The 27,701-nt window shown below is 41.2% G+C and overlaps 1 protein-coding gene across 2 annotated transcripts in view; it reads right to left on the bottom strand.

Moving 5' to 3' along the window:
* The window catches only part of LOC121276595 (cytoplasmic dynein 1 intermediate chain 1), a 312,746-nt gene that overhangs the window by 4,538 nt on the left and 280,507 nt on the right, over nucleotides 1–27,701 (bottom strand). For both annotated transcript variants that reach the window (XM_041185192.1, XM_041185190.1), the window contains exons 14-16: nucleotides 16,621–16,765; nucleotides 10,761–10,901; nucleotides 6,870–6,995 (exon numbers count right to left, since the gene is read on the bottom strand). In XM_041185192.1, the coding sequence (XP_041041126.1) occupies nucleotides 6,870–6,995; nucleotides 10,761–10,901; nucleotides 16,621–16,765 (412 nt within the window). The remainder of the gene's footprint in view (nucleotides 1–6,869; nucleotides 6,996–10,760; nucleotides 10,902–16,620; nucleotides 16,766–27,701) is intronic.

Below are 27,701 nucleotides of genomic sequence, written 5' to 3' on the forward strand. Positions count from 1 at the left end.
AAAATTGACTTTGAAACAACAGTTTACACTTCAATAAAACACCTCACATCCACATCAGGTTATAAAAGAGGGCACCGCGCAGTAAGATGAAAGGCAAGGGAGAAAACAAAAAAGCCCAAGGATTTGGAAGGGTGGAAGTGGGTGACAATGTCAAGGTAATGGGAGATTTCCAGAGGACAGGGCAGTGGCAAAGAGCAACTACCGATGGTGGAATGGAACATGTACAAAATAAGTAGTTGACTAAATTCAAAGAAGAAGGTGCTTGTATGACACGGGGTGATCTTGAGGTGGAATTAGGTGAGACAATGGATCTTAAAATCCATTTGCTGAGTTATGGAGAGACACTGGGCAGAATTTATTGTCCTCCCTTGAGGTATATTTGGAGGCGGGCAGGAGGGGGGTGATGCATTTAATCGGGCTAGTGGTTGTGGGTCGGAGACCCTGCTGCCCTCCCGTCTCTGCCTTGATTAAGTCCGTGGACAGCCTTGCCAACATGCCAGAAGCCTGAAAAGCAGACTGGCAGGGTGAATCCCTCATTTTTAGGCACTTAATGTACAATCGAGGGACCCAATCAGGAAGTGGGGTGGGAGGGTGGTGCTGGTAAGACCCACCCCCTGCCCCTCCCCACCAAGCCAGCAGCCCCATCCATACAACCCCTATCTTGGCCTAGCTCACCTGTGGCCTGGGTCCCTCATTGATCCTGGGCGCATTCATTGTTCAGCCCTAATTGCCCCTGAAAAGATGGTGTTGAGCAGCCTTCTTGAACTGCTGCAGTCCATGTGGCATAAGTACATTTCTGTTAGAAAGGGAGTTTCAGGATTTTGACAGTGAAGGAATGACAATATAGCCCCAAGTCAGTTTGGCATGTGACTTGGAGAGGAATTTGCAGGTGGTGATGTTCCTATGCAACTGATGCCCTCAGCCCTCTAGGTGATAGAGGTTGTGGGTTTGGAAGGTGCTGTTGAAGAATCCTTGATGATTTACCTCAGTGCCCCTCGTATTTCAGATGATTGCCTTGCTGCCCTCCTCGAGGAGATGGCAGCACGGTGGGAGGTGCTGGTTTCCCAGAATGGGAGGAGAAGGCCCCCCCCACGTGACGAAGCGTGCCTGGGAGGAGGTGGTGAGCTCTTGAGACGTGGTGTGGCGCACCTGGATCCAGTGCCGTAAGCGCTTCAATGACTTGTTACACTCTAACAGGGTGAGTACCATGTTGGCATTGGTCACTTACCCCAGCAGGTCAGCTTACCCCTTGCTGCCCCCACCCCCAAGTCTGAGTGTAGTGGCTGCATTGGATCATTGACGGCAAATGTCCTTTGCTGAGTGGGCCAGCAGGAATTGCCCGTGCTGAGGCCAGCCTGAGAGGGTGATGCAGAGATGTGTTTTGCCCCCACAGCATGTGTTACACTGAGTCCCAAATGGCTGGTTTGGGGGCAACCTGGAGGAGCTGCACCTAGGCACAGTGCTTGAACTCCAGGACATGTCCAAGTCAGGGTGATGAGATGGTGAGAGGGGAGCTTCAAGGTGGCGTGGTGTGTCCCCCACTTTCCATCGCAAGATTGTGGAGAGCACAGCATGCAACCACTATCACCGACACACCATCTGGGGGGTACTGGAGTGCGCCCCCTGTGCAGTCCAGGCATTGGAAGCACATCTTGAGAAGACCGATGGTTCTCTCCACCACAGCCCTTGTGGAGGCATGACGTCATGAGCCACCCTTGTCACCCAGCAGCCATCGATCCAGCCGGGCTGGAGCACTGAAGAGCCCTGGCACCTGGGAGTGTCTGAGGATGTAGGCATCATGGGAACTGCCTGAGTACCTTGCACAAACTTGCAGAATCTGCATCCTGTGATCACACACTATCTGCACATTCATGGAGTGGAAGCCCTTCCTGTTGATGAAGGCACCAGGCTCACCTGCTGGCATCTTGATGGCCTCATGTGTACAGTCGATTGCACCCTGGACGCGGAGGATGCCAGCAATGGCCGCGAAGCCTCTGGCTCGCTGTGCCTGACTTGCCTGGTCCCAGCGGAAGTGGATGAAGGTCAATACACGGCTGAACAGAGCGTCTGTAACCTGCTTGACGCAAGTGTGGACAGCTGATTGGGAGACACCGCAAAGATCACCCACCGAGCCCTGGAAGGAACCAGAGGCATAGAACTTGTGGGCCTTCAGAGCCACTGGCATGGGGTGTCCACCAACACAGTTGGCGGAGATCTCAGGCCCAATCATCTGACAGATATAGTTGACCTGAGAGACAGAGCCTCCTTCAGCACTGCACCTCAGACATGTTGAGGTAGCTGCTTCGCCGCCTGTATACCCTGGCAGCAGGATAGTGGCGTCTTCTGTGGCCCCTTCTGCCTTAGTCCACTTCTTGGCCCTGCACCCCTTGTGCCTGCGTCTGTCCTCCCAAAGGTGGTTCCCCTGGAGGCTGATTGTCCACTCCTGGCCTCCTCCCCCTTCTAGCCCTCCCTCCTCAGCGGAGCTGCATCCAGTGGAGAGTTCCGCTCCCATTCCCAGGCTAAGGGAATACTTCCTGAAAACTGCAGGCCCAGAAAAGATTCCTCACTGCAGAGTGCTGACCTAAAGGTTGAGCCCGGACAAAGCAGCTGGTATGCGTTTTGAAGTACTGCAGATCACACAGGCAAGTTTCAATAACTTTGAAAAATAAATACTTGACAGTGGACACTCGTGGCCCCAATGAGGCCTCTTATCCCACCCGTGGATGAGGTTTATACAAATGTGTCCTACCCGCCTGCCCGTTGCGCCTGTGCACCGATCCAAAGATTGCACAGGCACCAAAAATCGGCATTGATTGGTGATTCAAGGGCCTTAAGTGGCCCATTAATTAATGACGGGCATGAATTGTACATCATTGTGCGCCTGCCCAATGAAATATCGCGATGGCGTGCAGTGAAGTCAGGACGCTCGCCCAATGTCACCGCGCGTCATTTTACGGGAAAATTCTGCCCCAGGACATTTAGCAAAGATTGGTTTATGCTGTCTAGACACACTTCTAAAAATTTCTGTACCAAGGGTTAAGCATTCTAAATTTTTTGCAAGGGATAAAACAAACATGCTACTTAATGAGCTACTGGGAAACCTGCCATTAACTGAGAAGGAATTTTGATATTTGGTAGAGACAAGGCTTAATCATTGTGTAAATGAAAGGATTTTATTGACAAACATCCAAATGGAAGTGCTTTGAGGACAGATTTAATGGGTCCTTGGCACCTACGTCCTTCCTGATTTAAAAGAGCTCTCCTGTATAATTTAAACTCAATCCAATTTTTAAACCCCAGAATATTAGCAGGCACTTTATCTGGAACGCTGAATACCTTCCTGCAGGTGAGACTCGATTTAATTTAATACTTTAGCTGTTAAAGAGTACACCACAAAACAGTTAAATAGAGTCCTGCTGATGTTAGCTTATTAAAGTGTAGCAATAGCATGAGAACATTTGGCAACCAATTGGTAAACCAGGACCCTCAAGCTGGCTGGGCCACCAAAGGTACAGTTAGATTCCCCTTTGTTACGATTTATCTTAAGCTACTGTACATCTTGAGAAAGAAACTAAGCAATATCACCAATTAACATTTCCCACATGCAGCCAACTCATCTGATTATATGACACTGACATATACTTTAGGTAGACAAATGTTCTTGTAAAAACTGAGCAACTTATGAAACAATAATTGGCAGAAATAAAATTTATTAGATATGATCAAAAGTCCTATTTAAGTGTAATATACACATACAGAATGAAGAAAAAACCATTAGCAGTGAAAAGAGGTAAAACAAATAATGTCTTCATATTTATTTTATATTCTGTTTGGTAGGAAATTCTGCATTAAAATTAAACCAAAACAAAAACAGAATTACCTGGAAAAACTCAGCAGGTCTGGCAGCATCGGCGGAGAAGAAAAGAGTTGACGTCAACTCTTTTCTTCTCCGCAGATGCTGCCAGACCTGCTGAGTTTTTCCAGGTAATTCTGTTTTTGTTTTGGATTTCCAGCATCCGCGGTATTTTTGTTTTTAAAATTAAACCAGGCTATTCAAAAATTATCTTTACAATGTTGCAAATCCAGTTTAATTACTCCTTTATGTTTCTATTTTCCCTGTTAAAAATCACTGCATTGTCAGAATAAAATAGTAAAATATATTTCTAATTTGCAATGGTTTAATTTGTATTAACCTGCAAAGACAGGTTTAATAATATGTCTAAAGTTCGCCATGATAACAATAAATAGCAGAATAGTAATTTAGGATGAGGCAAAATCAAAACACACTGGAAACAACAAAGTTAATGGAAATATTTAAAAGTTTTTAAGATTTCCCAATTTTTCACCTTCGAGAGATCAGTAAAATATAATGTCTTAAACCAGGCTTTGAAAGTAATGCCAAATCTTACTACTGCAATGAAAACATTTTGAATTCGGGTGGGCAAAATTGCTTTGGAAAGTTAAACTTGATGCATATCAAATTAAACCATGATAATGGATGCCCAAGCGTGGCACATAATTTCTGTTCCAAAATTTCACCTTTCAAGAAATGGCTAATAAAATAGTAAAATATATTTCTAATTTGCAATGGTTTAATTTGTATTAACCTGCAAAGACAGGTTTAATAATATGTCTAAAGTTCGTCATGATAACAATAAATAGCAGAATAGTAATTTAGGATGAGGCAAAATCAAAACACACTGGAAACAACAAAGTTAATGGAAATATTTAAAAGTTAAGATTTCCCAATTTTTCATCTTTGAGAGATCAGTAAAATATAATGTTGATTAAGTTATTCTTTACTTGGATAAAATGCTTCTCCACTACGTTAATTACCATATTAAATAAAATTCAATGGTTGGGAAAAAAAAGTCTTTTGCTTTATATGACAAGCTTTGAGGTTTCTATAAATCATTGTAAATTCTGAAACCAGTACAAGAAGTACCATCTTTAAAAGATGGAGCAACTAACTTCTCCTCCTACATTTTAAGAAATAAAAAAGCAGAGTTTTACTTTGTTTAAGTATACTTCTATTATCCAGTGATCAGTAAAAAAATGAGCCAGACAGTTTTTTGAATGGAAGGGCAAACTTTGAATAATCAAATGATTTGAATAATCAATGTTTTATTGTTGTCTGGAACAGTACAAAGCCTCACTATTTGTTGAGCTTCAACTTAACAATCGATCAAACAAATGTATTACTGTGGTCAAGTTGAGCAGATTTCAAAATGGGACAAGACTTAGCAGGAATACAAAATATACAATGACTGATTTGAAACTGAAGACTCAATCTTCGAAAAAACTGAATTGCCAGGAATGAGAACTTACAACATCTTGTAACAACTTTATTCAAAAGCATTTCCACTATTAATTGCAACAGAATTGCACATGTGAACATTCTATATTTTCATAATTATTTATTACATTTTGCATTGGATCCTTAATGGATGGTAAATCAAAACTCCAAATAAAATTTAAGCTCTACTTGCATTTAGGTTTGAAAACGGTAGTTCATATTTTGATTTTTGTCTGTTTATTGTTGGCTTGTTCAAATAAATTACTTTTCGTGAAATGCACTCAGAAAAATAGATACAGCATTAGAAAACTATATTTGTATTGAGGGGAAAATGAAGTGGAACACTATTGCAGCCTGAACTGTGAATCTGTGCTATAGGGCAGGTTAGAAATAACTAGTTATATCAGCATTAAGGAACCATCAAAGAAGAAACAATTCTAAGAAAGCATATCTTTGGGGAAAATTGCTGGGAATGGCAGTGAATATTAGCTGAGAAAGCAGCAGCAATTGGAATGACTAAGTGGCTTTCAATATTTGACTTTGTCATTTTCTAGATATGCTAGTTTATGGAGAAAATGTAATCTTGAACTCTTGTGGGCTGAGTTAAGGGGCGGTACAGATCTACAGCAGTTAACTGAAGAACTATGCATTCAGTGGAAGTGGCCAACTGCAAAACATTTAACATGTAGTTTCAACAGAAATACTATAATTAAAATATTTCTCGATCAATCATTTGTGACATACGATCATAATTTCTCAAAACTTAAAAAGCTTCTTCACTAAATGCTCAAATGATCATCGATAAGGCTTCCTTTTTCTTACAGCTCAAACATGCATTTAGTGAAGATTCGCCTTTGGCAGATGATTACTGATGAACTTTACAACACTAATTAAAGCGTATTTTAAATGCTATATAAAACAAAGATGAATATTATCAGAATATTTGGAAACTTGTAGGTAAATGCCTCTCAGTGCTAAAAGACAAAATACATAATTAACTTTAAAAAAATAAATTAGTATGAAAGAACAATCAAATCTTAATAAATACATTTCAATGATTTATTGTTTATGATTTATAAACTGTTCAGGCCCTGTGAACAGAAATAAGAGTCATCTAATGCTGGAGGTTACTGATTTGAAATCAAGTCATGCCATCAGTCTTTTTATAATGGAATAGGGAGGGATAATTTTATAGTGTTTATTTTTTTTGGTATTGGTTGATTGGGTGGGACCACAGTGGCCAATGATAGTGAATAAGCTCCATGCAATTGATGAGTGATGAACATCTGCATAAGAATCATTAGCAGAACATATCAGTCAATGCATATAATGATCTCAATGTTAAATAAAGTTAGTGAAGAAACATAAACTTTAAGAAACAAAGCCATATCCAGTTTTTACATCTTCCAAGTAGAACATTAAAATTAGCACAGAAATGTAAGATTACATTTCTGAGATTTTAAGAGAATGCAAAATTTCAAATACGTATATAATATGCATGAACAACCAGTGAAATCAGACCAACTAAACAAATTATAAAAATAATGGTACAAAAAACAAGTCTGTTAATTACCTCACTAACATCATAAACCCATACGTGTCCTTCTGAATCTCCTACTGCCACCTCCCTGCCAGTTGATGCCCATCTGACCCGATTTAGTGCAGATGTTCCCTCAACAGCTGCACTAGCTGTTGGCACCTAAAATGAAGCAATATTAAAAAGTTAATTTTCATTACAGCCTAAGTGACCAATACATAAGAAGTAGAAGCATAACTAGTCATATGGTCCATTGACCATCCGATATTGGTGCCAAAAGGAAGCTCACTGCAGCTAATACAATCTAAGTATTAGGTTAAAACCTGAAAGTAAAAAGCATATACTCTTTAGAGCATAGTGTGTTTTTGCTTCATAAGAACAAAGGAAATGGGAGCAGGAATAGACCATTAGGCTCCTCGAGCTTGTTCTGCCATTCAAGATTATAATGTCTGATCTTCTGCATCAAAGCCACTGCACTATCCATTCCCCATATCCGTTGATTCGCTGAGTGACCAAAACTTTATCTCAAGCTTGAATCTGCTCAACTATTATGCATCCACAACCCTCTAAAGTAGACAATTCAAAAGATTCACAACGCTTTGAGTGAAGAAATTTCTCTTTATCTCAGTCCTAAATGATCAAGCCCTTATCCTGAAACTGTGCTCCTGTGTTTCAGATTCCCCATCCAAGGGCAGGACAGTTACAAAGCAGAGGTCAATAGATTTCTAGATATCAATGCCAACAAGGGGTACGGCGATAGTGCAGGAAGAAGGCGTTGAGGTAGAAGATCAGCCATGATCCCATTGAGTGGTGAAGTAGGCTCGAGGGATTGAACAGCTTACTCCTACTCTTATGTTCCTATGCAACCACTCAGATACTGAAGCAGTTAGTACCTGCATGCAGCAAGACCTGGACAACATTCAGGCTTGAACTGACAAATGGCAAGTAACAATTGCGCCACACAAGTGTCAGGCAATGACCATCTCCAACAACAGAGAATCTACCCACCTCCATTTGATGTTCAACAACATTACCATTGCTGAATCTCCCACCATTAACATCCTGTAGGCTATCATTGACCAGAAACTGAACTGGACCAACCACATAAAAACTACGCTTACAAGATCAGGTCGGAGGCTGGGAATTCTGCAGTGAGTAATTCACCTCCTGGTTCCTCTGGCCTTTCTAGCATCTAGGTAAGTCAGCAGAGGAATAAGATGTTCATCTATTTGGCTGGACGAGTGCAGCTTCGATAAGAAGCTCAACACCATCCAGGACAAAGCAGCCCACCTGGCCGGCATTCCAACCACCACCTTAAACATTCACTCCCTCCACCACTAGTGCACCGTGGCTGCAGTGTATAACATATGAAGGGTTCACTGAAGCAAGGTGCCAAGATTTCTTCTACAGCACCTCTCAAACCCACAACCTCTATGTTGTAGAAGGACAAGAAAAGCAGGCGCTTTGGAACATCACCACCTGCAGGTTCCCCTCTTAGCCACACACCATCCTGATTTGGAACTAAACTAACATTCCTTCAACCGGACAGGAAAGACTATCACTTTTCCTTCATTGTCTTGGGTCAATTGCATACAGAACATTGTTGTGGACGTATCTACAGCATAAGATCTGCAGTGGTTTAGGAAGGCAGATCACCAGCACCCGCTAAAAGGCAATTAGGGATGTGTAATAAATGCTGACCTTGGCATAATGCCCATATCCCAGGAACTAATTAAGAGCAGGGCATCTTACGCCATATGTCTTTGGTTAACCTTTTCCCTGTATCCATCGGTTTAAAATTGATTGGTGCCCTGATTTGCTGGTAGTGCAAGTAGATACAATCACAGCCAGGGTAACATGGCATCTGGGACCTTAGTGAATGATGGGACCAACACTGCAGCTCCTTAACTTTTTAGTGTTAAGGACTGCAAAATAAACAGAGGGAGGACCTCCAACAATTCACTATCTAAAGGAATGAAACTTCACAATTAAAATTTTCATTTTCTGTACCAGAGAAGTTGATTGGAAGTCATCAACAATAACATTAAGTGGGCACTTACGCTATTAATTATTGAACATAACCTTCTGCGATGAGATTAATGAGAAATTATTGTCCAAATCCAGCAAGATCATAAAAGTAATGGAGGGCTTAGTATGAGGTGCTATGTGGTATAAGTCAACCAGCAAATTCTGGAGATTTACAACTCAAGGCATATCTCTTAATTCCCTGAACTTGCTGGCCAATTTGTACATTATTAATGAAGCGTGGCTTTCACATGCCCTTATTTTTTTCAGCAAGTTCAGGCCTACTGTGTTATTCTCTTGTGGCCATGAAGATCAGCAACAACTACAGAAATCATTAATTTCACTGCAAACTAAATTGGATAGACATGGCTTGGATGGACACCATGAATCAACAACTAACATACTCCTGAGTGTAAATCTACAGAGGAGAAAAACATATCCAACAAGGCAATCTCATTTTCAAATTAGTCATCAATGACTTGGTTAGTTTAAAACAACACTAAATATAAACTATTTAACAGAAGCATCTGTAATTACCAATCCAGATAATATATTTCAACAGATACAGGTTCATTATCAATTCTGGGGGCAGCTCCATTACAGAGCTAGCACTATCATCCCCATTAGAACAACAGAGAACAACTTCAAGGTTTTTTTCCACCAGGTTCCTTCATGAGAAGCAGGAGCTGTAACCGCAATTATGTATGATGCTGTTAACAAAATGATCAGCAACTTTGTTTTCCCAATACAAGCCTGTACCCCATCCTCTGGAAAGATGCGATAGATAGAATTGAAAGCCGCAAAATTAACTTTCAAACAGTGATGCAATCTTGCACATGCTCAGTTATTTCAAAGTTGTTGTGGGTGTTGTAGATTCAGGCATTGAGTGTGCCAGAATTTTAAAGCATTAATATCTTTACAATATGCAAATTAATATTCATTTTGTGTAAATTTGATTAAAATTATAGCTCAGTCTGACTGAGATGACCTACATCAGAGCCAGTGTCATTTTTCAGCCATGTGAATTTCAAATATATGGAATGGAGGGTGAAAGGAGTTGTGAATTCTGTAGTGCTACTTTGGAACTGAAAAGGTTAAATATTTAAACAGTCAAATATCAATGGAAAGGTTTTACCAAAACAAGAGATGATCAAGCTGAACCTTTGCATACTTTTTAAATTGACATTTGGTAGATTGGCACATATCACAAAATATACCTGACAGTACTACAACCTCCTCCTAAAACATAGTTGAAAAAACCTTTCCCACTCATATCCTGCAGCTGTGTAGTTCATAATTAAAAAGGCTGAACTGCTTCCTGCTGTGGACACTTCAAAAGATTTTTTCATCTCTAGTCCGTTGACGTCCAGCTTGAAATGACTTGCCCACATTTTTATTTATAGTTGATGTGACATTAAATAAAAATCAAAATAATGTATACATTATATATTTAAAAAGGTGAAAATAATATTGGGTTTAGTAACAAACTACTTGCTTTCTTGTGACCCAACAAACACCATTACATGAAGTATGTGGTTGTGAAAATATGCTTTTTAGTTTACTGCATCTTGAAAGTTAAAAATCCTAATATTGAATGTGCAAAAAGATGAGAGATTATAGTACAATGCACACATTTAAATCTATGATAATAATTCAAGCTACAAACTCTAATTATAGAAAATCCAGTTTTTAAATAATTTAGTTCAGATAAGATTAGAGTTAAATTGGTCATAAGTTTTCATTTTCCATAATTGAGTGAAGTTCTGTGCTGAAAATTAACATACAAAGAATGTTATAGAGAATTATGACCCTTCACTAACATTTACTAACTGGAATAGTTCTAATATTTTCAAATATATTTAAAAAGGTGGTTAAATCATAAAAGGTTAATTTCTTCCTCACCTCGGTGTCATTATTGAGGTTCCAGAGGTCTAATCGCCCCATCCCATCCACACAGGCAAATAATGCAGGATGCACTGGTGACCACATGACGTCGTAGACATAGTCTGCATTGTCTTCAAAGGAGTAGAGAGGCTTGTTGTGCTGTAAGGCGGAGAGAGCAAGAAGACTTTGTGGCGCTAGTGCTGCCTGAGGCTGTCTGGCAAGTCTAATTAAAAACTTTGCACATTTTCAAAGTGTCATAAACCAATGAGACGAAAGTCTGTAAAGGTGTGCTGTAACTTCAGTACAACAGCTGTCCAGTAAGATAAATAAAAAAAAATGAATAGCATAAAGACTATATGAGCATTTCCCAGACAGGTAGATGTATAGGCCTTTAACTCACAATTCATTCACGACAAGTAGGAGGTTACATGTCCAAATGAATCAAACTGTGGTAAACCTGCCAAGGATCATGGGATGCTCTAAGTGAACCAGGCAGTAGAATTTAACTTGCAGACAATAGCCTGCCATTATAGATACAGAGTGCCATCTAGTGAAAAAAAGTTATGCAGCAGTAACTGTCGTAATTGAGGTGAACTGTTTCCCTGGGGGCCATATGCCCTCTCCTTTGCTTATCTCCACTCCAGACATTTCATCTACAGTGTGGAAAGCTGCAAGGACAAACTGGGAAACATCAAAGACAAATGTTCAACTTTACAGGTCAACATACCGGCTACTGCTATTAGCTGTCATTTTCCCTCAAGACATTTGAATGAAAAGTGTTTCTCTGCTTGCGCTTCCCCCCCCCCGACCCTCCCCCCAATTCTGCCCTTCTATATGGGAATGCCTTTTTGGGAGTTAAATATGCTATTCTTTTTCATTGTAGTGATAATATAAACTGCACATTTTTTCCTTTCCATATATAAGACTGTCAGGGTCTTTACTGCTGCACATGTCTCAGAGGCTGTTGAAAAGCCAGAACGGACAAATGTAAGCTGTCACCGCATCCTCACGTAAAAAAAAAAGCACAACACTTGTCACTTTAAAGTTAGCATGAATTGCTTTCATGCCAGATATACTATTTTAAATTGTTGAAGGAATAAACAGTAAATTACTCAAATTCCATATATTATGAGCACTTATCACAGTAACATAAAAAAGCCATCTGATCATATTAAGTCACGTGGTGATGGCATTTCATTTGTCAGGTGCAAATAAATTGCATTGCAAAGGACACCCGTGAGAAATACTACGTTTTATTTGCTTCTCACCAGTGGCTTCTGCCACCTCAATTGAGGACAGAAAGGTCAATGGCTTTTGAATAGTGATATACAGCAGTATTTTAGTTTTATCTTTATTTTGATTGACAGATGACAAATCACAAGCCAACATTAAAAAAAAACAAGGAATGTTACATTTAGCAATGTTACATTTAGAATTGTATGTGAATCCAGTCAAAAGAGGCCGGAACATTAAATTAATTCTTCAAGATCCTACTATTTCCTTATTGCAACAAATTAATGAAAAACTACCTGTTTGGGTGTCATTCTTAAGTGTAGCCATTACAGCATTATGTTAAGTGCATGTACAACACGCTTAAAGCTTTCCATAGGTAGACTGCTATGATCTTTATTAAGGAGTTGAGAGACAAGCTAACTGCTATTGTATTACTGACAATGCTAGGTAAAAATATTTTAAATATGGTCTCATTCATTAGTTGCAAGTACAACCTCACAACGATTAGGTTTGCTTTGAGACACATTGGGAAACATCATTAAGGTTTACAGGATCAAACTGGGACTGTCAAATGAACTTCTGAAAAATAAAATTGTCCCAACGTAAAATAATCCTACTTTAAATTCATATTAGAATTACTTGTATTCCATTGTCACCGTTACCAAAAATGAAGCTCCGTCTCCTGTCCAAGATAAACTCGGAGACCTTTCTGTTTATCCTATATGATATGAAAATGACCAGTCTCTTCCACAGGTTTTGTAAATATCCAACTAGTCGGCAGCAACACAGTTCCTTTATCAATGGTAGTTGATTAAGCCAGGAGAAACACCTTACAATTTGATACACACAGTGCACTCAGATTAAAAATGCCCAAATGGTCAGAAAATATGTAAGCAATAAATTCAGTTTGAAGATAAGACAAACTGATTACATGCTTGCGGTTTGTTTTTTTAAGGCAATGCATTCTTTATAATCAAGTTTGATAAATGAGTCAAACAACAAAGGGATGATGATCAGTCTGGTTTTCTGCTGCAAGAAAATCAAAGCATCCAGCAAAGGAAAGGATGTGTTGTGACAGATACCTGAACAACTAGGGTGTCGGTTAGTCAACTATTGAAAGGGATGGGTATGGAATTTCTACATAAGCTTTACTTTTATTAATGCTTCAATTTATTTTCTCAACTAACAATGTAATGTCAGAAAAAAAGACAAAAAAATAAATCCCAAAATTTCACTTAAGTTACAAAAGTCCCCTTAGCTAGATGGCAACGCTAATATTCTGTCTTTAAATGGTTAACTCCCTCCAGCTCTCCAACGATAGTAAAAGAATAATCACTCCCTTGCTAATATCCTCCTCTACAAACCAGTTCTGCCTCCACAATGTCCTCCTCCAGCTATGATTCTCCAGGTGTCAGACTGTGGCTATGTTGCCAATGATGCTTCATAATGGCCATCACAAAACACTCAACACAGCAGGTCAGTTCCACCTGATGCCTTTTCATTCCTAAGATGGCAAACTGTGCTATTTAAGGCAGTCTACTGACTAGTATGCTTCAGATCTGTCCAAATATTCCCACAAAGATTTGAATCTCAATGTCAATTGATTGTGGGATTCAAAACTATACATTTGGTGCAGGAATCCAGCCAGCATCAGAAGAAATCTTGCCCAAAACTAGCATAGTTTTCACAAAAATGTCATTTTAAAAAACAGGTATGGCATTGCAAATACTTTAAAAGTTATATTTTGTTTTTTGTTAAACATATTAGCAATTAATTTACTTATGCAACACACAACACTAATACATATAAATGAATTGTAGAACCTGGAATGCACTACCTGAAAAGGTGGTGAAGGCAGACTCAATATTATCTTTCAAAATGGGTTTGAATAAATACTTGAAAGGAAAAAACATTCAGGGTTTTGGGGAAAGGGCAGGAAAATAAGACTAATTAGACAGGTGTCCCTGTGAAACGGAACAGGCATGATGGGCCAAATGGTTTCCTTCTGTGTTGTATCATTCTATGATTATAAATGCATAATTGTGGAGCTTGCCACACTCTTTTGGCTTTAGTGAAGAAAAAAAACAATGGCAAATGAAATAATTTGCCATTGTGAATTCATCCATGTGCTCTGATGTACCTTGATGAATCATAGTTTGGACAGAGCACAAAGCAAAATAACAGTCCCTGAGAAAAAAAGTCTCAATATGTTCCACTGAACAAAACATACCCTTCATCATGAAATCTCCACTTATATTACTGCAGACTTTATAGCTTATAGTCCAGTCAAATAGGCATCCAAGTACTGACAATAATGTGGTGATGACACATTGCTGCACTGGCAACAGCTACTGAGTGCAGACAAGTACTAAAGTTCAAAGGCAGTATCACCCTAGATCACAGGGGCAACTTTTGAGGCATTTGCGATTCCATTAATTACTAAACTGCTGAAACTGCCTTTCTGATTTTTACTTTCCTCAGAATTGCACGCTGCGTTTACAGAAGTTAGTGCAATTACTATACATTTTGCTTACACAGTACTCACAGGAATGTAAAATAACACCATAAGTATGCTGGCACAGTTGTATGTATTGGCAGCAGTTGCACATGTGCTACAAGCACATGTATTGGGAGGAATCAAATTGGGATAGTGTAGTGGTCTGGCAAGTGGTTAAAGGCAATTAGGTAGGGGGGGGGGTCGGTTAGCTCTGTTGACTGGACGGCTGGTTTGTGATGCAGGGTGTCGCCAATAACGTGGGTTCAATTTCCCTACCAGCTGAGCTCATCCACAAAGGCCCTGCCTTCTCAACGTCGCCCCTCCCCTGAGGTGTGGTGACCCTCAGGTTAAATGCCAGTCGTCTCTCTCTGATGACAGGGCAGCCTATGGTCCTTTGGGACCACGGCGACTTTCATTTCATGAAGGCTATTCTATGTAAATAGTGAAAATGTTGTATCTCTTACAGGGCTTATGAATTTCTCTGATTTGGATGGGGATGAGAGGTGTAGGCTTAGGGATTCAGAAGACCAGTAATACATATGAATGGTAGAATACAAGGATATTGGGCTTCTTACATATTAATGCCACTGCAGGGCACGAAGACACAAAGGTAAATGATGGAAGTTTTAGCTGTGGCTTATACTACAGGGGTCCACACATAAGTGATCAGTGTCTGAGTGGGAAATGGGGTGAGGTTGGGGAGGGAGAAATAAAAGATCTGGGGGGAGCAATCTTTGGCTTATGGGGTGACAAATTGTGAATGGGGTGGAGGGAAATCTGGAACCTTGGAGGTCGGATTGGGGAGGGAGAGAATGGGAGATTGGGAAGCTAGAAGTTGGACCAACCGGGAAGGGTTTGCTGGGGGGGCGGGCGCAGGGTGGTGGTCAGGGAGCCTATCGACCAAGGTGAGAGATTGCACACAAGTCAAGGCCAGGTTGTGATGACAATCAGATGGATGGTTTATAGGTAAGTTACTTACCATTTTTCTGCAGGCTGGATTTCCTCAGGTGCAGACAGCCTCAGGGCAAACCTATATTACATCAAGAACTTCAAGCAGGCATACAAAGTACATACAAAGGCCTGTTTCAGATGTGGGTAAAAGACACCTTTTCATTTTATTGTCATTACCCAACATGGTAGGTGACATTCTATTGCTTGGCAGTACATGTACATGCTCCCTGTCAGCCATTTTGGGGACTTGGGAAGCAGCAAAACACCTGGAATATGGGTATTTCACAGCCCAATTTCTAGACTGTAAAATTTCCCTTTTTTAAAAAAAAAACCACAGCAGACTTCCACCTCTTACATTTTCAACAGATGCTTTAACAATTTCAAACTACTGTAGCGGTTTCCATCAAAAATATTGTACTTACTTCTTCTCTGGGGATTTTCTTCTAGCAACCTCCTGGGAGTCCTCTTGCCAGTTCCATTCATCTTTCCTTCCCCCCCACCCCCACCAAGATGTCAACAACCTTTCTTTCTTCATCTCTCCCACTCACCCAAACAGCCCAAGACTTAGCAACATGACAGACTCACTTGAACTAACATCTTTTCCACCACAGGGAGAGATCAAGAAAAGTTGAAACAAAGTTAGAAAAGTTACAAAATGAAGCCCACATCTGCACTGCACCAAGATTGTAGTCACACTGTCACAAAACCCACAGATGTGAGTTTTTATACAATTATGACTCAGACGTGAGGAGGCTTATATCTCGACTTTGAGGAGGCTGTAACAGGATGACACTGAAATTAAATTCACCATTTAAAAAGGTTGGGGGGTGGGAGGACGGGGAGGAGGAAGCACAGATAGAGATTATTAATGATAAATTTTTGCACTGTAGAGTGACCAAAAACATCCTAGCAACAAGGAATAAGCTCCAAACGCGCAGGTCTCTCAGAATACAACAGTTGGAAAATATTAGCATTTTGTGAAAATGAAAAACCAAATATCTCGAATTGTTGGCACACCTGACAACGTAGAGTTTGCATGCACCTCTGCTTTTTCAATTAGTTGAAATGTAGAATAAGTGGAAGTCTCTAGTTATGATGCAAAATATCCTAGAAAAAATTTAAGGCTTAGAAAGGAATCATGAAAGAATGTCATGCAGTCTAGTTTCAAAGTGTTGGGTACATGCGAGTGTTTCTTACCTTCGTGGTCCACAATTTAACTGTCCAATCAAATGAAGAGGTGACAAACAGATGGGAGAAATCGATCTGTCCCACAGCCATGTGGCAGTTGATACCAGTCACTGGACCCTGGTGACCTTCGAACATTTCACCAATACCAGCCTTACTGGAAAACAAGTTTTAAGTTCAATAGCTCATTAATGGCCAAACAAAAACAAACTCTTTCAGGCACACAATTGTAATCTAGCATCCATAAATTATCCATTCATTGACCCCATTTTTCCATTTGCTTCAGCAGTTGAGATAGTTCAGTTGCTTCAGCTCATCACATGCATTATTCAAAGCCAGAACCATAGCATAGCAACTTTGTATGCAATAGCATCAAAAGATATAGGATTCTCTGTTAGCTCAGTTTATTCCATTATACAGCTGAGCTGCTATTCCATCAGAAATATTGTTTGGTTGAATTTTTTTTAATCTCATGAGTTAAAGTTATAAATAACATTTGGGAGGAATTGAACTCTGGCAGGAATTTCTTGAGAAAATTCAATGATAATTTTTCATGCATCTACTAAAGTCCTGAAAATGTCTACATGTCTCGAATAGTGAGTTCATCAAACACTTGTACTAAAATTAAAACAACATTGCCAGTACAAAGATAGCAGCATGGCTTGGTGTTTGGCTACCCCTGGTACTTGCTAAACAAAAACAGAATTACCTGGAAAAACTCAGCAGGTCTGGCAGCATCGGCGGAGAAGAAAAGAGTTGACGTTTCGAGTCCTCATGACCCTTCGACAGAGTTCTGTCGAAGGGTCATGAGGACTCGAAACGTCAACTCTTTTCTTCTCCGCCGATGCTGCCAGACCTGCTGAGTTTTTCCAGGTAATTCTGTTTTTGTTTTGGATTTCCAGCATCCGCAGTTTTTTTGTTTTTATCTCTGGTACTTGCTAGTTGGCTACCCCTGGTACTTGCTAGAAGGGAAAGCTGACTTGGAAATTACAGGCATAAAGTGCTTGACTTTCCGTCCATTTAAGGGTGGGGACACTCTTTCCCTGCTCCACCTTAGGAATGCCTAGCTGTGGAATCAGTCCTTAAAGCTGAAAGGTTTATAGCAGAGACATGGCAGACATTGATAACGAAACTGATTTCAGCCAATTAAAATCGATGGTCTTAATAACTGGGTGAAAGTATCAAAAAGACAAAGATCATACTTCAGTAAAAGGTAATTGGTATGCAAAAAACAGTTAAGCACATGGGGGCCAGGAGCAGGCATACATAAATAAATAGAAAAAGTAGGAGATAGAAGAATTTCTTTTGAACTGCACCACCCTGGAGGTCAGCACACATTCCTGTGGGAAACAGTGAATGCTGTGGTGAGAGGCCAAATAATGTTTCCATCCATGAGTAGTGAAAAGATTTCAGAAAATCATTCCACTCATAAAATAACTTAAAGGTTTGGAGGCAGGTTGAATAAGGTACACAAGTTTCCTCTATAATTACATTGAAGACATAAGTCAGCTTGAATACTACGTTATCCAAAACATTTACATTTATTTTGTTGGTGTGCTGGAGAACCGATGGATCATCAATGTAATGCCTCTGTTCAAAAATTGAGACAAGTTTCAACCAGCTAACTACAGACAGGTCAGGCTAACATCAACAACAACCTGCATTTATAAAGCACCATTAACATAATAAAACATCTTATGGTGCTACATAGAAAACCAAGACAAATTTGAGAGAATGCCATATAGGAAGATATTAGATAAAAACAAAAAACTGCGGATGCTGGAAATCCAAAACAAAAACAGAATTACCTGGAAAAACTCAGCAGGTCTGGCAGCAGAACAGAGAAGAAAAGAGTTGACGTTTCGAGTCCTCATGACCCTTCAACAGAACTGAGTGAATCTTAGGAAAGGGGTGAAATATAAACTGGCTTAAGGTGGGTGGTGGTGGTGCCTAGCTGTGGAATCAGTCCTTAAAGCTGAAAGGTTTATAGCAGACATTGATAACGAAACTGATTTCAGCCAATTAAAGTCGATGATCTTAATAACTGGGTGAAAGTATCAAAAAGACAAAGATCATACTTCAGTAAAGGGTAATTGATATGCAAAAAACAGTTAAGCACATGGGGGCCAGGAGTAGGCGTACATAAATAAATAGAAAAAGTAGGAAATAGAAGAATTCCTTTTGAACTGCACCACCCTGGAGGTCAGCACACATTCCACCACCACCGCCCCCACCCACCTTAAACCAGCTTATATTTCACCCCTTTCCTAAGATTCACTCAGTTCTGCTGAAGGGTCATGAGGACTCGAAACGTCAACTCTTTTCTTCTCCACCGATGCTGCCAGACCTGCTGAGTTTTTCTAGGAAGATATTAGGACAGGTGACCAAAAACTTGGCCAAAGAGTAGGTTTTAAGGAGCATATGAAAGGAGAAGTGAGCGAAAGAAGGGGACGGAATTCTAGAGGTTAGGGTATAGGTAGTTTGAAGGTATAGCTGCCAACGGTGCGGCAATTAAAAACCAGGATGCACAGCAGGCCAGAATTGGAAGAGCACAGAAATCCCTGAGAGTTGTAGGTGATTAAGATAGGAAAGAGAAAGACCATAGAAGGATTTGAAAACTAGGCCTAGAATTTTAAAATCCGGGCACTGCCTGATGCACACTGATGCAAATACAGAGATGATGGGTGAACAGGACTTCACACAAATTGCAATATCGGTATAATAATTTTGGATGACTTTAAATTTACATAGGATGGAAGATGGAGGGTCAGCCAGGAGAGCATTAGAATAATTTAATCTAGAAGTAACAAAGGCATTGGTAAGGGTGTTAGCAGAAGATCAATTGAGGTCAGGATGGGGTCAGGTAATGTTATGGGAAGTCAAAGATCGCGAACAATCTGTTTCAGCCCCAGACAGTCGTCAGAGAGAGGGTTGGTGTTGGTGGCTCGAGAATGGAGTTTGTGGAGTGTACAGAGGGCAATAGCTTTGGTCTTCCCAATATTTAGACTAGTCGTTAAGCACTAGATGTCAAACAAACAGTCTGACAAATCAGAGACAGTGGAGGAGTTAAGAGGAGATGGTGAGATAGATCTGGGTGTCGTCAACATACATGTAGAAACTAATATTGGCAGAATTTTCTGCTTGACGGGGGTGCTGTGCAGGCACATTTCCGGATGGGCGGGCTCCCAATCGGTGCCCCCATTTGGGGGCGTACCGCCATTTTATGTGGGTGGGCCAATTAAGGCCCACGCAGTGTCTCGTCCACCCTGAAGTGCTGTGCATTCCCTGTGCGGGCGGGTGGATTCCCTGAGCAGGTCTGTGCACTCTTTTGCACATTTGCGCGAAAGAGCACACAGATCTCCCTGGGGCAAAGTGCTGCCTCAGGGAGATTGGTTCAACTTTAAAAACTGAGCTGAACGAAGAGGAAAAAAATTATTGACATGTTCCCTCATGTAACACTGTCACATGAGCTAGGACATGTCAATTATTTGAATGTTAAAACTTAATAAACATTTTTAAAACCTTCATGAAACCTCATCCTGCCCACGGATGAGATTTCATGTTTTTTCAGAAGCCCGCCTGGGCTCCTGGCCTGCCCGCCAACCGTAAGGTTGGACAGGCAGCCCTGGCAACGACCTCAATTAGGTAATCAACAGGCCTTAATAGGCCTTTGACAGTTCGGCGGGCACGTAGCCAACTGAACTGAAAATGTAAATGATGCGGGGGGACATCACCCTGTGCCAGCGTGTGGGTCCCGTCCCCGCACACCAACCAGGAAATTCTGCCCGTTGAGTTTTCATACGGTGTCACCAAGGAGCACCATGCAGATGCTAAATAGGAGATGCTCAAAGATAGATCCTTGGGGACACCAGAGGGAATGTACATGAGTGGAAAGGGAAGTCATTCTGATGCAACTTAATAGCTAAGAATTGAACCAGGTGAGGGAGGCCCACCCAGCTGGACGAAAGTGGAAAGGTATTGGTAGAGGGTGGGATGGTCAACCATGTCAAGGTTGCAGACAGGTCGAGGAGAGCAAAAAGGGATAGTTTAACACGGTCACAGTTACATAGGGTGTAATTTGTGACTTTGTTAAGAGCTGTTTTGGTACTGCGGCAGGGTGAAATCTGATTGGAAAGATTCAAACATGAAATTCCAGAAAGATAGGCAGGGATTTGGGAAGGGACAGCACGTTCAAGGGTTTCAGCGTGGAAATAGAGGTTGGAGATGGGGCAGTACTTTGAAAGGGTGGGTTATTTGAGAAGTGTTGTGATGAAGCAGATTTGAAAGGAAGGGGGACAGTACCTGAGGAAAAGGAACTATTAACAATATCAGCTAACATGGGAGCCAGGAGGAGAAGGTAGGTGATCAACAATTTGGTGGAAATACGGTCAAAGGGGCAGGAGATGGGTCTCACAGACAAGCTCAAAGGGGGCATGAGGTGAGATAGGAGAGAAACGAGTAAAAGATACAAGATCAAGACTATGGCAGGGTGAATACTTAGGGGCAGTTTTGTCCAGTGGCGAGAGGAAGGAAGGGAAGTGGCAGAGGCAATGGATGGTCTCAATCTTAGTGATAAAAAGGATAATAAGCACTCTGAACTTGACAGTGAGGGTGAAAGAAAGAGGAGAGGGATTTAAGAAGGCTGTTTGTAGTGGACAAAGAAAAGCTGCATTCCAGGATGATCACGGAATAGTGAGCAGTTTTGGTAGAGGGGAGCAGGATCTCGATATTGCTTTATGATGCACTCGGATCTGGTGATGAACTGCTAAACCAGTGCTACTATAAACATTCAAGTCTGTTTTCCTTGGCCTTAAGGAAACAAAGATGAGGATTATATCTGAGGAATTACCAATGGGAGAGTAATGGTTTTAATGGGGACTAGGGCATTGAAGGCGGAGGTGAGGGTGTGATTATGCAAAGATATTGTGGTGAACAAAGGGGTAAAAGTTAGACAGCTGAGAATTTGAAAGTTCAGTTGTAAGTAAATTGGGGAAGAGCTTGCTTCCATGGGCAAACACAAAAAGGTGCCGGGTTGGGAAAGTGAAAGGGTATATGGGTGGACAGTAGTAGAAGGAAGTGATTCAGAGGTGGCCTTATCCGTGGTTGACATGGTGGAAATAGAGAGATGATGTGAGAGGGCAAGTTCGAAGGGGTGAATGCAAATAAGGGCAGAGGAGTTTATATGGAGGGAAAGACTAAGGGAAGATGGGGGCGGCGGTCGTGGGGCCAGTGAACTCGGACGAGAGATAGCATAATGAGTTGAGACAAAGGTTGAAATCTCTGCAGATGAGAAGTTACTTGATGCTTAATGATTATTTCAGTTTAACAGATTTGGCCAGACCAGGAGGCACAAGTTTAAACTACATAAAATTAGGAATAAACTGGATATTAGACAGCTCTTCTTCCCCCAGAGAGTAGTGAGCTTCAGAAATACATTGTTGGTTGGTTTGGTGGGTGCCAAATCCCTGCATATCTTCAAAAGGGAACTGGACCAGTTTGTGACTGGGACAGGGATCACATCATGTATAAGATATGTGACTTTATAGTTGACACTTGTCCCAGAATAGTTTTGATTGTCTGAGGGGATAGAGAGGAATCCTTGTTGGCACTGGGGTTTTTTGCCTCTTCTAGCAGATACATGGCTGCAGGGGTGGGTGTGGGATGGGAGATTTTAGCCAGGATAACAGAGCCATCGTTACATGGTGCAGGCTCGAGGGATCAAATGGTCTTTTCCTGCCCACCATTTTTGTGTGTTCATGTGTCTTGGTTAGGAAACCGCTGTGGAACTTGGGTGGATGGTAGAGAATAATGATTCTAAATGAGACAAGAGGGGCGGAACTAAGGTTAGATACTCAAAGGACAAGAAGGACAGGCCAATGTGTGATTTAATGAAAAGGGTAGAGTTTCAGAGGGCATGCTGCTGGAGGTCCTTCCATTGTAAATGAAAAGCCAGGTGTACAGAATCACTTGTGAGGCAGAAAAATGGTAGCAAAGTTGGAGGTCGCCATAAGATCCATAGACAGTGGAGCAATTAACTACAATCCAGCAGAGTGAATCTCTGGCCAAGAAGCAGGCTGTGACTGAAGCTGAGAAACCAGTAGGACAGTTATATTTTTAGCAGGTAACAGCAGCAGTGAGGGAAGGCCTGTAGGCTAGACAAGGTTATCTTAAAACTTAAGCAACTGAGTAGAAAATTAGACTTGACATCTGAGTTTTCCAGTGTAGTCCAGTGAAGAAGCATAGAGAGAGAGATTCAATGAAGTTCAGGAATTTGGAAGCCAAATTTGAGCAAAGATTCAGTGCTCATTGATGAAAACAAAGAGTACATATGGTCAAGAGATGGGCAGTTAGCTCAGATAACATTAAACTAATAGCTAACTGGTAACTAGGGCTAAAGTGCATCCACTATTAGAACCAGGGGAACATAAACTTGGAAGAGAGGAGGCTGGTGGAGACAGGGAATATGACAGCAAAGGGGAGTTGCAGAGCAAAAATTTTTAAGGAGCTGTCAACTCAGCAGCCACCTTGAAGCATACATTATATCTAGAGATTTCAATAATAAAGGATAACAGTGACACTGTTAGAAAGATTTCGGTTAATTAAGGACAGTCAATATAAATTTGTAAAAGACTGGAAGACTGAGTGTACTGATAAAGGAAATTCACTGGAGACTGTGGGTAGAATTTTACCCTTGGTGGGCGAGCAGGCCCCACCAGCTTGGCGGCAGGCAAGCAGCCGACCCCCGCTGCTGAAACAGGGCCCGCCGCCATTTTGAGTGGGCGGGCCAATTAAGGGGTGGGGGAGAGAGAGGGAATCCCCAACTGTCAAAGTGCGCTCTTTCGCGCATGCACACGAAAGAGCACCCTGCTCCCTGAGGCAAAGTGCTGTCTCAGGGAGTTTACTGACAGGTAAGAAACGTCAAAAAATAGAGAAATATTAAAATTATTAACACAGAGATAAAAACAAAAAACTGCGAATGCTGTATAATCCAAGACAAAAACAAAAATACCTGGAAAAACTCAGCAGGTAAATTATTAACATGTCCCCCTCATGTGACAATGTCACACGAGATGGGACCTGTTAATAAGAAACACAAAGTTTATTAAATTTTTAAGAAACGGCCATGAAACTTCATCCCGCCAGTGGATGAAGTTTTATGAATAATCTGGAACCCGCTGGGGGTCCTGGCCTGCCCGCCAGCCTTAAGCTTGGACAGGCAGGGTCTTTAACAAGGTTAATTAGCCTGTCAATGGCCTTAATTGGCCATTGGCAGGTCGGCGGGCGGACAGCTGATTTCGCTGTCCGCCCGCCTTCCTGAAGATTTAAATGGACCGGATTCCTCCCGATGTCATCCCGCATCATTTTCCCCTCGGCTTGCAGGCCCCGCCCCCAAATCGCCGAGGGGAAAATCCTGGCCTGTGTATTTGGGTTTTCAAAAGCTTTTTGACATGAAAAGGACTTGATAAAAGAAGTAAATGGGATTAAAGATAATATGATAGCATGAAGAGAGAGTTATGAGAAAGGTAAAAATCAGAGAACAATGATTAATGGATGTTTTTCAGGTGTGATGTGAAAAGTGATGTCCCCAGGGGTCATGATTGGGGTATCATTATATATAAATATGAATGACTCAGCATAATACCAAAACTTGCAGATGACCCAAAACGTGTGGTTAACCAGAGAGTACAAGTGACTTCAAGAGAAATTAGACAGGTTAACAGATTGAACAGATGGCCATCACCACCTACTCAAGGGCAGTTGGGTATAGATAGTAAATGCTAGCCTTGTTAAGTCTATAGCCTGAGAATCATCTTAAAAAGCTCAATAGCAGATGAAACTAATGCAGAGAAATGACAATTAGCGTTTCTTATTCATCCTCCCAAAACGTACATGTTTTTAAAATATATGAGCAAAGTACAAAAACAAAGAGGCAATACCAACATAATATTAATTATTTGAAAGGTCAGAGTAAAATAATCTATTGCTTTGGGCGCCAGATATTTGAAAGGAGGTGATTCACTGAGCTGATACTAGGAAAGAGCAAGTTTAGTTCCGAGGACTGGAGATAGGACGGTGTTGTGGTTATGTCACTGGACTAGTAATCCAAAGGCCCAGGCCAATGCTCTGATGACATGGGTTCAAATCCCACAATGGCAGCTGGTGGAATTTAAATTCAATTAGCTAAAAAAAAAAATCTGGAATTGAAAGCTAGTCTCGGTAATGTTGACCATGAAACCATCATCAACTGTCATAAAAATTTATCTGGTTCAGTAATGCTCTTTAGAGAAGGAAATCCACCGTCCTCACCTGGTCTGGCCTACATGCAACTCCAGCCCCACAGCAATGTTGTTGACTCTTAACTGCCCTCTGAAAATCTGCCCACTCATTTCAAGAGCAATTAGGGATGGGCAACAAATGCTGGCCGATAGCGATGCCCATATCCCATGAAACAATAAAAGCAAAAAAGAAAGATAAACTGGAGAAAGTTCATTAGAACAGTGGAGGTCTGACAGGTGTTCAAAATTGAGGGGTTTTGAGGTAAAAAAAACATTTCCACTGACTAGCAACTAATATCCAGAGTACGTAAATTTTAAATGGTCAAAACAGCAAAAGGAGAGTCTAGGATCATTTCTTTTACACTTAGTGATGGCAGTGCATACAAATAGTGAGAAAGACCAAAGCTACAAAAGTTAAATCACAGCAAAACAAGATCTTAGAATAAGAGATTGGACTCTGATAATCTGAACCAACATACACAGCTCTAGCAAACTAATCTTCCATCATAAACTAGCATGTAATTTATAATATGGGGATTATTTCAATAGTAGTAGAGAATGTTGAGTCTTCATGCAAGAACAGAAAATGCTGGAAAAACTCAGGTCTGACAGCATCTGTGGAGAGAGAAACAGAGTTGATGTTTGAGTCCATATGACTCTTCATCAGAGCTGAAGAGAAGTAGAAATGTGATGAAATTTATACTGTTCAAGGGGGTAGAGCAGGTGAAGCTGGATGGAAGGCCAGCGACAGGTGGGGGCAAAGGAGAGATTGAACAACAGAGAAAAGTGAGTGTTAATGGTAGTGGTAAGAGGTAAAAAAGGTGCTAATAGTGGCATTAAGATAACCTTACCTTATACTTTATACCCTTTATACTACAGCATTTTCTGTTCTTGTTTCAGATTTCCAGCACCTGCAGTATTTTGCTTTTATCGTTGAGTCTTCATAAATGTTGGTAAAATGATGAGGGGTTCTCATAGGCTGATTAGTAAATTGCCTGTTCCTTGATGAGGGGGGGGGGTTCTTCTAAGACTGGGGTCGTCTGTCTTGGACTCCAGGTGTGGGGCATAGTTCTTAGACAGACTGTAGACACACTGTTTTCTGCTTAACATTTGTTTATTAATATTACTTTGAACAAGTTAGAGTAGGCATCTAGCTCTTAGGCATGATTCCAATCTCTCTGTCTCTCTCACACAGAGTGAGAGAGAGAGAGAGAGAGCAAGAGAGACTGCGAGAGAGAGTGCGAGAGCGAGAGACTAACATGACTGACTAGTATCAGTAGTACATCATCATCTATGTCATATAGTAGCATATCCCATCTGTTAACTCTATACTACACACTGTCCAAGTACGCTATCCTACTTTTTTAGCAACAGCATGAAACTATGGCCAGGGCTTTCCGGTCGCAGGTGGGCTTGGAGGGGGCGAGCGGGAGTGGCGGCGAATCGGACAGCCAGCGTGAATTGTTTGCTGCAACACTCAGCGTTGCTGAGGTGGAGGGAGGAGGACGACGAGCATGGAAGTTCACGCTCCTCGCACAGGTGCATGCAGTAAAAGCTCAGACACAGAGCTGCCTCAGGGAGCTGAAGCTTTTTGAACATAAAAATTTAACATAAAAGAATTTAAAGATGTTAATAACATGTTCCTCTGTCACATGAGCAGGGACATGTTACAAATTAGCTTGAACATTTTTTACTTTCTTTTAAATCACTGATTGAAACCTTATCCCACCCGTGGATGAGGTTTCGCAAAAAATACAAAGGCTGCTTGGCTTTTTTGCTTGCCTGCCAACCATAAGGTTGGACAGGTTGCGAAAAGTTTCATTTAATTAGAACTTTAATGGCCTTAATAGGCCGGTTTATTGTCGGCGGGCACGCTGCCGACTCCCACATGCACCCACCAACCAAAATATTGCACAGATGTGCAATGATGTCAGAACGCTCACCCAATATCATCGTGTGTCATTTTCCGCTCATTTGGGACGGGCACGCACACGCCCGCCTGATGAGCGTGATAATCTGCCCCATGTCTTTAACTATTCACATTACATTTCTGTAACTCTGTTTTTACAACTACTGACTCCACTTAACTCCAATTCCTATTCTTCTCCTCCCCATGTCATAGTTCTGGGGGATTCAATCTCCCTCAGTATTCTTGGCCCTGAGGGAAAATGGCTTGGAAACATAAGGGTTTTCTTCTGCATCTAGTAGGACATCATCCCCTGCAGAATAGGACAATACTTCATCAACATTGCTGTCAGCATAGCTGGAAAGCTAAGGGTAGGTTGCAGGATGGCTGAACAGCAAGGACAACAAAGACTTTTCAATGACGGACTGATCCAAAAGAAAAGGCTGAAGAGAATCAAACTTTGGACCCTCTGGGGCTAGAAGAAAAGGACTCGGGACACCCTGAGGAACTTGTTGCTCCTTTGAAGAACTCTGCGAAGAAGCTTCAGAAGAGGAATGATTTTCAGCTCTTAGGAAGGCTATCATTGCTGCATCATCGACTGCCGTACCAAAGGCTGAAAAGGAATTGAAAATCTGAGACTTCAATGAACATCAATGACAAAGGCAAAAATGACCAACTTCCTGTAAAACTGTCAGGAGAAAAATAAATTATTTCCCAATGCACCTTTGAGAGGACTGTTTACTTTCCTCTGTATGACGTTGCTTCACTATGGGCAATGGGAATAACTGCTGAGAATACGTAGACATGACATCACCTTCTCTAATGAGAGGAATTTCCTATAGATAATGAACTCGGGGACAAGATTGCTGTACAGGATTCTGCAGCTTCAGAAGTGCTAAAGATTCTGCTGT

Source organism: Carcharodon carcharias, chromosome 3 (genome assembly GCF_017639515.1).
Source record: "Carcharodon carcharias isolate sCarCar2 chromosome 3, sCarCar2.pri, whole genome shotgun sequence".
NCBI lineage: Eukaryota > Metazoa > Chordata > Chondrichthyes > Lamniformes > Lamnidae > Carcharodon > Carcharodon carcharias.